The sequence below is a fragment of the Orycteropus afer genome, unplaced genomic scaffold (genome assembly GCF_000298275.1).
Source record: "Orycteropus afer afer isolate SDZICR_OR568_19922 unplaced genomic scaffold, OryAfe1.0 scaffold00073, whole genome shotgun sequence".
Lineage (NCBI taxonomy): Eukaryota > Metazoa > Chordata > Mammalia > Tubulidentata > Orycteropodidae > Orycteropus > Orycteropus afer.
This window is the reverse complement of record NW_006921660.1, coordinates 4,228,150-4,242,793: the sequence shown is the minus strand read 5'-3', so window position 1 is coordinate 4,242,793 and position 14,644 is coordinate 4,228,150. Positions and strand designations below refer to the sequence as shown.

General features: G+C 36.4%; 1 protein-coding gene across 1 annotated transcript in view; it reads left to right on the top strand.

Moving 5' to 3' along the window:
- TENM3 (teneurin transmembrane protein 3) overlaps positions 1–14,644 on the top strand; it is a 628,633-nt gene that overhangs the window by 344,075 nt on the left and 269,914 nt on the right. The window contains exon 3 of the mRNA XM_042780948.1: positions 10,057–10,294. Coding sequence (XP_042636882.1) covers positions 10,057–10,294 — 238 coding nt within the window. The remainder of the gene's footprint in view (positions 1–10,056; positions 10,295–14,644) is intronic.

The following is a 14,644-nucleotide window of genomic DNA, read 5'->3' as shown; positions in this document are numbered from 1 at the left end:
TAGGGTATTTCTTCTCTGGGGACATTTCTAAACAATGTAATGTGTTATCCTCCATACCATAGTATATACTCAGCCAGCCCACAGCTGAGATTCAGGGAAGGAAGAGGACTGAATAGTGAAGGAAGTGGGTGGGACACAGCAGTTGGATTAGCTATAGTGACACCCTCTCCAACAGTGCGCACCTGCTCAAAGCAAGTGCCAGCCCCATTCTCCTCCTCACCTTTCATCTCACACTTACCTTTCACTTCCTCCCACATGGGCCGAGGCACACACATACAAATGCAGACACAAAGATATTTTTATCTCCCAGCAGGCATTATTTTCTCTCCCAGCTTTCCTATTTGAAAGTCCTTTTCCACTCTGCTGTCTGAAGAGCCCAGCCCAAGGCTGAAAACCATAAAGGAGTTGAAGCTGAATTGCTCATAACAATCTAGAAGCTGCCAGTAGCAGCTTTCAATTCAAAAAGAAAAAAAAAAAAAGGAAAAAAAAAGAAACCAGCAAATAAGCCTAAATACATTAAAAAATACATTAAAAAATCATGTGTTCCTTTTTTTTTTTTTTCCTTAACATGATTCTGTGCCTTACTGTTGTTAGTTTCCATTGAGATCATTCCAACTTGTGGTGTCTTGCATGTATAGAGAATAGAAATGCTCAATAGGGTTTTTAAGGCTGGGACCTTTTGGAAACAGATGGCCAGACCTGTCTTTCAAGGTACCTCTGGGTGGGTTTGAACCATCAACCTTTTAGCTAGTAGTCAAGCATTTAACCAGTTGTACCACCCAAAGACTTTGTGGTCACATTAGAGTGGAAAGAGTTGCTCAGTCTAACTTCATGCCTATGAGACCAAATTTCTTCTTCTGTGGGATCTGGGAAATGATTCTTTTTGATTCCTGTGGTATTTCTGATTCTTCAGCAAAAACTTCATATACTTCATTGTGTGTTCTTGTTATGATGATGGTATTAGTTGCTGGCAAGGTTCTTCAATTACTTTTCCTCATAATATGCTGCCCTGAAGGGAGTTGTTTCTTCCCTACCCTTAATAACAGTTACAATTTATTAAGTACTCATGGTACGTCAGGCACTGCATCTTTTCTGTCTTTAAATAAGCCCGATAAAACAAATTCAGTTCCGAAAGATTAAGTAATTTATTCAATAGAAAGGGTGAAAGGTATCCTGAATTTATTGTCATTTGTCTCTATGGCAACTTTAACCACACTGACCAGTGACAGCAGAGATGCTATCTAGAAAACTTGTCAAAAGTTTCTATTCTTATGCTTGCAGAGAGTTAAACTTATGTCATCATCCCAAAGACCTCAATTAATACACCTTACATTTTACTGGAATTGCAGATCTATAAGTTGCATAAACTGGAATCTACCTCATTATCAAGTAGCTTCTGTGGGGTTCCTAACATATTCAATACACTTTATTCCATGTGTACCATGGCTCAAGTTATTAGTTCATGCTGATAAAATTTAATATGCGGCATTGGAGATTCAGTGGTAGAATGCGTGCCTGCTATGCAGGGGCGTAGAGTTTGATTCCTGGCCTGTGTGCCTCGTGTGCAGCCACCACTTGTCTACAGTACAGGTTTGCATTCTGTTATAATGTTGCACCCACCATTCATCTGTCTGTTTGTTGTACTGTGGTGGCTTGCGTGTTCCTAGCATGCTGGAAGGTATGCCACCATTATTTCAAATACCAGCAACATCACCCATGGTGGACAGGTTTCAGCAGAGCTTCCAGATTGAGACCGATTGGGAAGAAGGACGGGGCCATCCACTTCTGAAAAGATTGGCCACTGACACCTTATGAACAGCAGTGAAATATTGTCTGATACAGTGCCGGAATAATAGTCCCTCAGGTTGGAAGGCACTCAAAATATGACTAGGGAAGACCTGCCTCCTCAAAGTAGAGGTGACCTTAATGATGTGGATGGAGTAAAGCTTTCTGGACGTTCATTTGCTGATATGCATGACTCAAAATGAGAAGAAACAGCTTCAAACATTCATTAATAATTGGAATATGAAATATACAAAGTATGACTCTAGGAAAATGGAAAGTTGTCAAAAAATAGAACACATGAAGATCAATATCCTAGACCTTAGTGTGCTAAATGGACTGATATTGGCCATTTTGAATGAGACAATCACATGGCCTACTATGCCAGGAATTACAAATTAAAGAGGAATCATGTCACATACATCATTAAAAAGAATGTTTCAAGATCTGTCCTGAAGTACAATGCTGTCAGGGATAGGATAATATCCATATGCCTGCAAGGAAGACCAATTAATACTACTTTTACTCAAATTTACACACCAACCACTAAAGCCAAAGATGAAGAAATTTAAGATTTTTACTAATTTCTGCAGACTGAAAGTGACCAAACGTGCAGTGAGAATGTATTGATAATTACTGTTCACTAAAATGCAAAAGTTGGAAACAACATGAGTCGGGCTGACTTTACAACAGTGAAGAACATCAATAGATGTAGCATGGGAACTAACAGCCTTAAATGACTCTTAAAGAGCTAGATTCTTTGGTGTCAAAGGCTAAGCAAAATGACCAAAGTCTGTTCTATCTAATATCTGTTATTCTTATATCCACTGCCACCGAGTCAATTCTGACCATAGTGGCCCCCATTGGGTTTCCAATGCTATGAATCTTTATAAAAGCAGATTGCCTTACTCCCAAAGAGCAGCTGGTGGGTTAGATCTGCTGGCCTTCTGTTTAGCATCCAAATGCCTTACCCACTATGCCACCAGAGCTCCTTGTTATTCTTATAGTTTTTAAGCCTATGCTATGATTTTTGTTCAGTTTATCAAACAAAAACACAAAACTGTTAGGCTCTCATAAAGGTTCTGTGAGCAGTTGTTGTCGTTATGTACCATCGAGTCGGACCTGACTTATAGTGACCCCTCCTTGGGTTTTCGGGGTGATATCAGTATGGAAGTAGATTGCCCAACCTTCCTTCTGAGGAGCGGCTGGTGGCTTTGAACCGCTAGCCTTCTGGTTAGCAGTCAAATGCCTTAGGCACTATGCCATCAGAGCTCCAATCTGTGAGCAGTAGGAACTTGGAAAAGAAAGGCAGAAATGAAAGAGTGAGTTCAGGAAAGGTATTGGTTGGATAAATACCTAATTTTTAGAGTTGAGCATTTTATTTAAAAAAATAATAAGGAAGAAAATTTGGGTAAAGTAACCCATATATTTTCCAAAGCATCTAATTTGGAGCAGTTCTAATCGTAAATTTTAATGTACAAGGAAAACATACTGTGCTTGGCAAACTATAATACATATTTTATGTATTGTTTCATATCTTATATGTCTATATTTTCTATATTATATGTCTTATATAATCTTTCTATTCTTTCCCCATCTTAAAAGTAGGTTTTTTTCAGTAAGAACATTTGCTACAATTTGAGAGAAAGATTCCTAAAATCCAGTCTCTAGGGTGAGTTACATATTCCCCTAGTTGGGTGAGATGAGCCCTTGAGGAGCTAATTTTGCATAAATGTCATGAGTCAATCAGCACATTTCTTGGTAAGGGTACCGAGAAATCCAAAGAAATTTAAGTCACTACTCTTTAGGATCTAAGAATTTAGTTGGAGAATTAAGATATGTTTGCACATTACCTTAGAATTAAAGGCAATATGGGAAGACTCCAGTGTTTACTACTTCAGCACCTTTCGTGGATTTCTTTATAGTCATTCACTCAACAAGTATTTATTGGGTATATGCTCTGGTCATGTAGTGGGTAAGACATTTGGCTGCTAACCGGAAGGTCAGCAGTTCAAAACCCACCAGCTGCTCTGCCAGAGGATAATGAAGCAATCTACTTCCTTAAAGACTGACAGCTTAGGAAACCCAATGTGAGTGGCTGAGTCGGAATTGACTTGATGGAATAGTTTTATTGATTGATTAAACTCTTGTAAAGCACTGTGGTGGTGCAGTGCTTAAGCACTCACCTGCTAACTGAAAGGTTGGTGGTTTGAACCTCCCCAGCAGCTCTGTGGATCACGGACCTGGTAATCTACTTCTGTAAAGATTTCTTAAAAAAACAGATTCATTGCTGACAAATTGATTCCTACTCATAATGACCTTAGAGGGCAAAGTAGAACTGACCCATGGGGTTTTCAAGGTTGTAATCTTTATAAGCTAAGTGCTTACCCACTGCGCCACCAGGCTTCTTCTGTAGAGATCATAGCCTAGGAAACCCTAAGGGGCAGTTCTCTCTGTCACATGGGGTCACTGTCAGTAGGAAGTGACTCAACAGCATACAACAACAATATCTACTTTTGTATGCCTCTGAGAGGTTCAAAGGTAGATGAGACATGGATCCTGCCCATACAGAGCTTAAGAGAGGATGTGAGACCAACAAAATTAACTGTAATTCAGAGGAGAAACTGAAAAGAGCGAGGAAAAAGAAACAGATAAAATTTTCTAAGACTCAGACAAGAGATGCATCATTTCTACCTGAAGAGAGCAGGAGTGCCAACTTTCCTGGAGTATGAAGTCAGCATGGTTTGGACACAGAAAGGTGAAGAAAAATATCTTTCTGGATAGAAGCAACTACGTTTAAGTGGAAAGGTGTGGGACAGAGTGGGGACAGCAGCATGTTTGACTAGAACAAAGAATATATGAAGATGGTTCATGTGGAAAAAGGCTGGAAAAATATTTTGGAGGCTTATCTTTGAAAAAATATAGTGCTCAGCTTTAGAATTCATTTTATGTTTTACGGGCACTAGGAAGTGGTTTTGAGTTTTCAGGAATAAAAGGATATGTTCAGATCCATGTTTCAGGAACATTAAGCCTCTGAAGTCTGATTGTCCCACCTAGAACCCAGTCATTCTATCTGAAACTTTTTCTCAGATCTATACAAAGCCTTATATCATTGTAGCAAAAGGCTTCACTTGTGTCTGGTTGTTCCTGTGGGGATCTGCCCACCTGTATTAGATTTTTAAGGGCTTTTCTGGTCTCCGAGTCTAGACCCTGTTTCCTGTTTCTTTGTGCCAATTTTGAATCTTGATCATAACCATCTCCCTGGATATTCAGTTATTTTTTATATGAAGACTTAAGAGTATTTTCTGTCTCTTCTCAATACCAGTAATTTTTTTAAGCAAAACTTTTTAATCTTAAAAATACATCACATAGTGTAACAGATCATGTTTCCCTCTCTGTGTTGGCAACTATTAGAAAATTTACAGATTTGTATCCCACCTTTAAAAATGTATAGGTCTGTGTAGCAAGCATTTGGTTTTTGGTTTAGCCTTAGATGTAAATTTATCTTTTCCACTTTCACTTTTTGTTTTATTCCATCATCCTTTCTGGCTATGCTTAATTTTATTTTATCTTCTTATGCTTTATTTGGAGCTCTGGTAGTATAGTGGATAAGGCACTTACTTGACTACTAACCAGAAGGTCAGTGGTTCAAGCCCACCAGCTGCTTGCAGAAGGAAGATGGGGCGATCTACTTCCATAAAGATTTACAGCCTCAGAAACCCAGTGGGAGTCGCTATGAGTCAGAAACGATTCAATAGCAGTGAGTTTTTTTTTTTTTTTAATGCTTTGTTTACTTTGTCTATCGTGAATAAATTGTTACAGAGAAATATATATTCCAACTATTTCTTAATGTCTTGTAAGCCCAGATCTCTAGCACTAGCATTGACCTGTTGCATTTTTGCTTCTGTGTGTGGCCTACTGCAGAATTTAAATTTCTAGCTACTCACCCCATCTGACATACTCAGACTCTGTATTTATTCTGTTCCATCAAAGTTTAGATTAAATCTAGCTTTCATCATCTGAATTTATTTTATCAGTGGCCTTTTCTGCTATACTAAATGTCTTCCTGATTGTGCAGTTGAATCAGAAGAGATCCCAGCGATAGAACATACTGTGCTGAACTAGCCCAAGTAGACCATAGAAAAGAAGACAGATTTGTGCACAATAGGTTCTCAGTAAATACTTACTGAATACTTCCTAAATGAATTAGGTGTATATCTAGCTTGCATCCTTTCACCACACTTATTCAATCTGTATGGTGAGCAGATAATCTGAAGATCTGGACTATATGAAAGAACACAGCATCGGGATTGAAAGAAGACTCTTTAACAACCTGTGATTTGCAGGTGACATACATTTCTTGCTGAAAACAGAAAGGACTTGAAGCAGTACTGATGAAGATCAAACACTACAGCCTTCAGTATGGATTATACTTCAACATAAACAAAACAGAAATCCTCACAATTGGACCAATAAACAACATCGTGATAAACAGAGAAAATATTGAAGTTGTTAAGGATTTCATTATACTTGGATCCACAGTCACCACCAGTGGAAATCAAATGATGGCATTGGGCATATCTGCTGCAAAGATGTCACTTTACAGACTAAGATGAGCCTGACCGAAGACATGATATTTTCAGTCCCTCATGTGCATATGAAATCTGAACCATGAATAAAGAGGACTGAAGAAGAATTGATGCCTTTGAATTATTGTGTTGGTGGCGAATATTAAATATACCAAGAAGAACAAACAAATCAGTCTGGGAATACCATCTTGGAAGACAGCCAGAATACTTCTTAGAAGCAAGGATTGTGAAACTTCATCTCATACTTTGCACATGTTATCAGGAGGAGTCAGTCCCTGGAAAAGGACATGTGTGGTAAAGTAGAGGATCAGCAACAAAGAGGAAGATCCTCAGTGAGATGAATTGACAAAATGGCAATGGGCCCAATGATAGCAATGATTCTGCGGATAGCACAGGACCAGGCACCTTTTTGTTCTGTTGTTCACAGGGTCACTATGAGTCAGAGCTGACTTGACAACACATAACAACCTAACAATATATGAATAAGTGAATGTAGGGAAAGTGACAGAAGCACTATGTAAACCTAAAATGGAAGTTTTTTTTGCTACTGATATTGTTTTGATTTAACAATAATTATCTTAAGTGCAGAATGTTGAAATGTGTGATAATGATATTATCTTAAAATCATTTCATTTAAAATAACAATCTTAATGTCCATAATACTTTACTATTTACAAAGTGCTTCCAGATGTTATTGATTTAGTCCATCCCTAGAACTTGTTGTTACTGTTTGTTGCTGTCAGTTTGGCTCCAACTCGTGGCAACCCCATCATATGCAACAGAACAAAGTGTTACCCAATCCGGCACCATCTTCATGATTGTTAGTATGCTCAAGTCCATTGTGGCAGCAACTATGAATTTTGAGTACCTTTTGAGTACCTTGAAATCTAGGAGACTCCCCTTCCCACATTATATTAGACTGCATTCTTTTATGATCCATAGTGTTTTCATTGGCTTAATTTCAGAAGTAAATCCCTAGGTCTCTCTTCTTCCTCATCTGTCTTAGTCTGAAGTTTCACTGAATGCTGTCCACCATGATAATTTGAAATACTGGTGGCATACCTTCCAGCATCATAACAACACATAAGCCACCATGATATGACACTGACAGATAGGAATATAGAGGCTTGATGAATGTGTGTTTGATGAATGACTAAGTGTATATGAATAAATGAATGAATAAGTAGTAGATTTCACTGAATCCTTAGTGCTGCACTAGGACTAAGATGGAACAATACTATTATCCACATTACAGATGAGAAAATTGAGGTACACTCTCATGATGGCTGGGAGCTACGACTTAAATTTGCTACTCTAACTTCTAGTGCACCGTTCTTCCCTCTATATAATGTAATATCTAATAATAAATAACATATGTATAATATACACCTACTCCTAACTTATTGACTATCCCATTATCTGACATTTCACATTTACAATAGTAAAAAGTTTACTATCCACCTTTTTGCACATTAATGACGTAGGTCTGGCAGTAATGAATGCTGAAATGTGAGGCAAGAGCAATGTTGCTATGATGGTTAAGGTTATGTATCAACTTGGCTAGGCCATGATTCTCAGTACAATGGCAGTTATGTAACGATGTGATTTGACAGTTGTGTAATGATGTAATTTGGCAGTTATATAATGGTACACTTATGCATAACAATCTGACCTTTGAAACCTAACCATGTCAATAAGTAGGAGCAGGTGTAATGCCTTTCCTCCATGAATCCATCCTTAAAAACATGGGGTCATCTGATCCATTTCTGCTTTTTAGGCATAGTCTTACCATTTTTCCCTTTAAAATTTTCTCCCTTTTCTTTCTTTGTTTCCATTCGGTTGACACCAACCTAGTCTAGACTCTCACAACTATAGCTTGTTATGTTATCCTATAAGCTGCTTGTTGCAATGTACCTTAAAACGATCATGGAAATTCTAATCATGTGCACTGATGCTGGAGAAGACAAAGCTACTGAATTATATGATACCTGAATAATAAATCATTCATGAATTTTTAAATGTTGGTTTCTTTTTTTCTAACATAATTAGGACTAAATATGCTATTTTAACCCTGTTATTCCCTCAAATATTAGTTTCAATTTAACTGAGATTTAGACACTCATAATTTTTCAGGAGCACCAAAGCAATAAACCAAGCAAAATTTCTGCAATTCCTTATAAGGGGATATTCAAGAATAGAAGACCTGCAAGGAAGCAGCTCTATTTTCATGTATTTAGGTATTATCTCTGCCCTTCCTTTTAAGAGTGAAAAATTATTAGCTTTTAAATTATATGATGTAGATTATTAGAAACCATTAGAAATGTACAGTAATTACTGATATTATATGCTATGAGAGGTGTTATTTTCATTATTTCACCCTGTAAAGAGTTTTGATAATATATATTCTAACTATTACATATCATATATATTCATTTCATGCAACCAGAATTACAATGTTAGACTATATTATTTGGGTTAACAATCACTCCTGGAGTTCACATTGTAGATGAAAGATAGTCCCTGTGTTTCCTATTCTATTTTAATATGTGCATTTATATTAATAGCATGATTTAATACATTACTTCAAAATTATGTTGCACTTTGAACTATATTTAGTAAAAAATTGACATCTCGTGTGTGGAACCATAATAAGTTTAGCATTAAGTTAAGAAGCCATCTGTCTGTTTGCTAAATTCTAGCATGTCCAAAGCTAGGTAATGAGATTGAAAAGTAGGTCTCAGATGTTATTATTAACTTGTGAATTTCAACTTATGACTTAATAGCTTGAGAGAATTTGGGGGTAGTTGCAACCTTACAGTGTGTTTTTATTTTGAAGTTGCCGGATCCTCTCTGGTTTGGGTTCAGAACAAAATATTTGTGCCACTAATGTAGTGGCATGAGTCTCTCAAGTCACCTATGACTTACTCCAAAATGTAGTTATACTGCATACTGTGAAATTGGAAAATCTGTTCTGTGTGTGTTCTAATGGATGTAACGGTCATTAAGTATATGAGTCTTCTGACGTTGTAATCAGATGTGATTCAGTCTGTTAAATATCCATGAAACAACATCTGCTTCACAGAGTGACCTTCTGCTAAAGAATACTTAGCGTCTATTAGTAGATCATAGTGCAGATCTGCCTTATTTGAAATGCACTAAACTAGAGTAGTCTACTGCTGTTTAGCAACTAGCTTGTGATAATTTATTGCAGTTAAATAAAGCTTAAAAAAACTCCATTAAATAATTACAGGGATTATATGCATTTCGAAAACCTTTGTGTTCTACTGAAATTACCCATTTAATTTCAGGGTTGGTTTGTTAAAAAAAGCTGAAATCTAAAGGCACATTAGGGGAGCTGTCAGATGCTGTTTTCTGTAGGTGTTAATAAAACCAGATGAAAAAAAAAAACTTAAACAAATTAAAACCAAAAGCAATTTTGCCATCTGTTGTATATTAATTAGAACTTTGTGTATCAAGGGTAAACTTGCTCCTAGAGAATGTCACTGAAAACTCACTAATAGAATAATATGCAAATGTATTAGGCTATGGATTTATATGCATTTTCTAATTCTGATTTATCTACAGTGGATTCCCAAGAAATTGGTGGTGTGTATAGATACATATGTACATATTCGTAGATGTATAATGAGTTTTCTTCTTCTTTGTTTCTTTTTTTTTTCCCCAGAGCAACCTGCAAACAATCAAGGCCAGTCCACCCTTCAGCCTTTGCCACCTTCCCATAAGCAGCACTCTGCACAGCATCATCCATCCATCACTTCTCTCAATAGAAACTCTCTGACCAATAGAAGGAACCAGAGTCCGGCCCCGCCGGCTGCTTTGCCCGCCGAGCTGCAAACCACACCTGAGTCCGTCCAGCTGCAGGACAGCTGGGTCCTTGGCAGTAATGTACCACTGGAAAGCAGGTAACGCGCCTATGTGAAGCTCTCAGCTTGTTTGATTGTTAGGGCCACATGATTTACACAAAGAATGCATATCCTACAATAGGCAACAAACCACATTTTATTTAACATCTTACATTTAAAGGTAAACTAGTTGTAACTCTTTTCTCAGAACTAACTAGATGACACCCAACAACATCTAACAACCTTGTTCTCACTAAGAGAAATTTGTCATCCTTATATACTCCATCTCTTATTTTCTCCAGGAAAAGTTACAGATTTCTGGTAGTGTTCTAGTTGCTGGGCCAGTGAACTTTCTCATTGTTTTCATATATTCCAGAGCTAAAAAAGATAAGAATAAGTGACAATGGTGACACTTTTCCTTACTATCATTTTTCCATATCTACATATTACTAGGCATCTGGAGAAAAGGTTAGCAATGTAAAATGTAATTCTCACCCATGCAGCTTGTTTAGCATTCACTTAGTTCTAGAACCCTACTTTTACAGACTGCATTTTGTCCATTAAGTCATAAACTCATAATGCATTCCCAAGTATAATACGTAAGCACAAGTTGGATGACCACCTTTTAAGGATGTTTTAGAGTATCTTGCAGTTTGAGGAATATGAGATCCACCCTCTAAAGTTCCTTCCACCATTATTTCCTAAGATACTCCATTCATTCTTAGATGGTTCTATTAGGAAATTCTTCCTTGTGATGAACTGAAATTTCCATCCCTGAGGCTTCTTGTTTTCCAGTTATAATCATACAGCTAGTCATCTAAAATGTAGAACTGCACAGAGCAGTTTTTCCCTCATTTCTCTAATGGTCCTTGGACTTGTCTCAGTCGTCTTTTCTAGAGGCTTCAGCAGATTAATGCACTTTCTCTCTAGGTATATTGGTGTTTGGGTGAGGTTCTTAAATTATAACTTCCAGCACAGGCTGGCCCACAAGTGGCATTCTGCTCATGCAAAAATATTGATCATTAAACACCATTTTGTAGCTAATCCATTTTACTATTAAATAGCTCCAGGTACAAGCATTTTCACCTTTTTCCTTCAGATAGAAACTAAACACAATGTCTCCTCTATATTATACATTTCAAAAGCAAAGAGCATGGTGTCCTACTTTATTAGTCTCCTATTGATAGCTTTGCAGCAAGGATCTCCTACTATTGCTGTTATTTATTTCTTCCCTGCCCTAAGCTTCCATTAGACTCAAAGAAAAAGAATCATCACCACATAAAAAGCAGAAAATGGAGCACACTGAACCCCTTGGGAGAATGTCCCTCAAAATACCCTGCCCTGTAAAGCCCCTGGCTAGCTTCAGCATTCAAATTAGCTTCTGGATGAAGAAACTGTCTCACAGTGAATAAATTGCTATTTCTTGCCATTTAGGTGCATGATCTAAACCCATTCTGCCTTGAGGATGAGCGAGCAGGAGGCTCTCCGAGTTAGTTGTCAACAATAAAGATCTTTCTGTCTTTTCTTTTACTCTTGACCTTAGAACAAGATCCAGATAAAGATCTTGTATCTTTATCTATAGTATCAGCCAAGAGTAGTTGAGTTTTATTGTTTATTTTGTATTATTGAACACTCTTCTGGGAGAAATTAGAATGAGAAAATACAGGAAAAAGTAAGCAAATGCAGACTTCAATTAATTTAAGACAAGGAGTCATGTATGCAGATTTTTTTTCCTGAGGTTATTAGCACAGAGCTAAATTTACCCAGTGTAATTAATTAGCACACACTGAACAACTAATCAACCTTGATTCACTATTGTCATTTGGAAAAATTTTATTAGGAAAAAGGTAATTTTCCAGTTGAGTCATCAGATTGAATATGGATAATTGCATTGTAGTTGACAATAATTGTTTTGACAAATATTTATGAAATATGTCAAGTTAAGTCATCAGAAATGTGTTTAATTTTATGGACATTGATTAGCACAAAAGTTTCAAAAACTGAGTCTCAAAAAGAGAGTTTTTATTCCTTAAAGCTATATCTTATAGTAAAGAGATTTGGAATAATATTGGAGAAAGATAGGATGTGTTCTTGTTATTCTTCATATTGTACTAAAGAATTTTGCTTAAGCTATGGAGGGTAGTTTAAGGAAAGAAGTATTAGTCAGAGAATAACCCATACTAGCCATATGTGAGATTGCTGTAAAATTCTCTGCATTCAGACAGAATAAATTTATTGCTAAATCTAATGTTTCATGTATAAAAACTTAACTTTGAGCTTTTTGGATAAACTTTTATTTATAAGGTAGTTGTTCCCAGAATGAGTGGTTACTGAGGTTTGCTTCCATCTCAAAGCAGTACCATTAACGAACCATCAATAGAATCACGTTTTATAGTTTTATGAGTTAACATAGGAAGAAAATCTACTAGTTGATGTTATCTCACTTATATATATAAAGTATAATGAATCTAAAATTGGATATCATGCTAAAAAATTTTCAACTGTAATATAGTTTTGTTATTTTCTCATTATCCAGTGTTCACATCTTATCGAGTTTCGCTAATTAGAAGAAATGGTGTTTCAACTTGCACATACTCAGTGAATCAACCTAAGCAGTGATAAGAAAATCTCACACTGTACCAACACAGTACTACTGTGATTTCTTTAATAGTCTCACCTGGTTGGAGCTCTTGAAGTGAAGAACCAGTATTATTTATCATTGATTTTACCTTTTTTAATTAAGGTTCCCCATTGAGTATGAGTCTCAGGCTGTTTCAGCTATATTAACAACTTTATCCAGATGTGTCTTCCTTTAACTGTTTTTAAAAAATCTAGTGTATGGTTCCATCTTTGGCAAATATTGTAATTTATACCTATACTCTTCAGAAACTGTCATTTTAGAAGATAATGGCTTCCATGTATGAATTTCAATTGCTTGTACTTAAGAATTTCTTTTTTCTCATTGTGCTCGCCTTTTTTCCCTGTCAGTACATATTGATAATAATTAATTACAAAATGGCATCCATGAAACTCTCAATAATTTGTAGACTTACAGCTTATGTGAATTGGAGAAGGCGTAAAAGATTTTCTACCCTGTCCTGTATGTTTCAGTGTAGCTTTCATTTTGGTTTTAGAAAGTATTTTTTTCCACCGGACAGTTTCTTGCTTCCATGAAAATGTTTATTTCCTTTCTGTAATGAATTTAACATTTGCTGCTGCTGGAGACAATCAATATTACAGTGTACTGTATATTTCTACTCAGTAAATAGAGTAGTTCTGTCTGCAATCTCCCTTGAGTGTCAGATCTCTTAGAATCACATCAAGATCCAAATAAGCATTTGCAGTTCATAAGCATATCTTTAAAATCTCATCTTCTCCTATAAATAACAATCAGTGCCAATATATGTAATACCAAATACTTACTTAGAATTTTGCTTAAGATCCTTTGTCTTTGAACTCATTATTTCTTATACTTTGTATTTGATAGCCTATAGCTTGCCCTTTGTTTATTTTATACTTCAGCTGCTTTGGCACATAATAAGAGCCGCTGCCAGAATACAGAGCAGCTGAGGAAAAGCTTAGCATTGACCCAGGATAGAAGTAGCACTTAAAGGTATAGCACAGTAACTCTCACTGAGAAGCCCTGACCTTTAACAATTGTAAAGTTAATTGCCTGCAAGTTCCTCATTTGTATATGTGAATTAAGTAGCTTACTAGTTACCTATTAGATGTTAACAAAATGGTTCATTTGTAGCCATTTAATAAAAGATTTATTAAAGTCTTGTTTTATTATGAAGTCTACTCTGGCATTGATAGTTCATTAGTTATGTTCGCATAGCTTTTTACCTTGTCATTCAGTAATGCTTTGCTAATTATTAATGTATGAATTGCATATTAAATTACCTCTTTATTAGTGCATTTTTAATTTAAATGTCGAAATGCCCTGGACTGCTTTAATGTGAGATCAATTGCTACATCTTTAAGAAATAGAATACCTAAACAGAAATATTGCTTATTAAACTAAGATACTCTTCTTTACCTCTCACTCCAAAATAGTTATAGGGAAAAGCAAGGCAGTCATGCAAGCATCTGGTCTGAATCAGCCTTGTGAATAAGAAATCTAGGCAGCAGCACACACGTTCTGGCCTTATGGCACCAGAGGGAAGGTTTCTCAGTTAAAAAATTATACTTCCACCTACTTACTGAAGGGAGTGCATCAGGGTTGTATCCTTTCACTATACTTGTTCAATCTGTATGTTGAGCAAATAATCCGAGAAGCTGGACTACATGAGGAATGAGGCATCGAGATTGGGGAAGACTTATTAACAACCTGAGATACACAGATGACACAACTTTGCTTGCTGAAAGTGAGGATGACTTGGAGCACTCACTGATGAGAATTAAAGACTG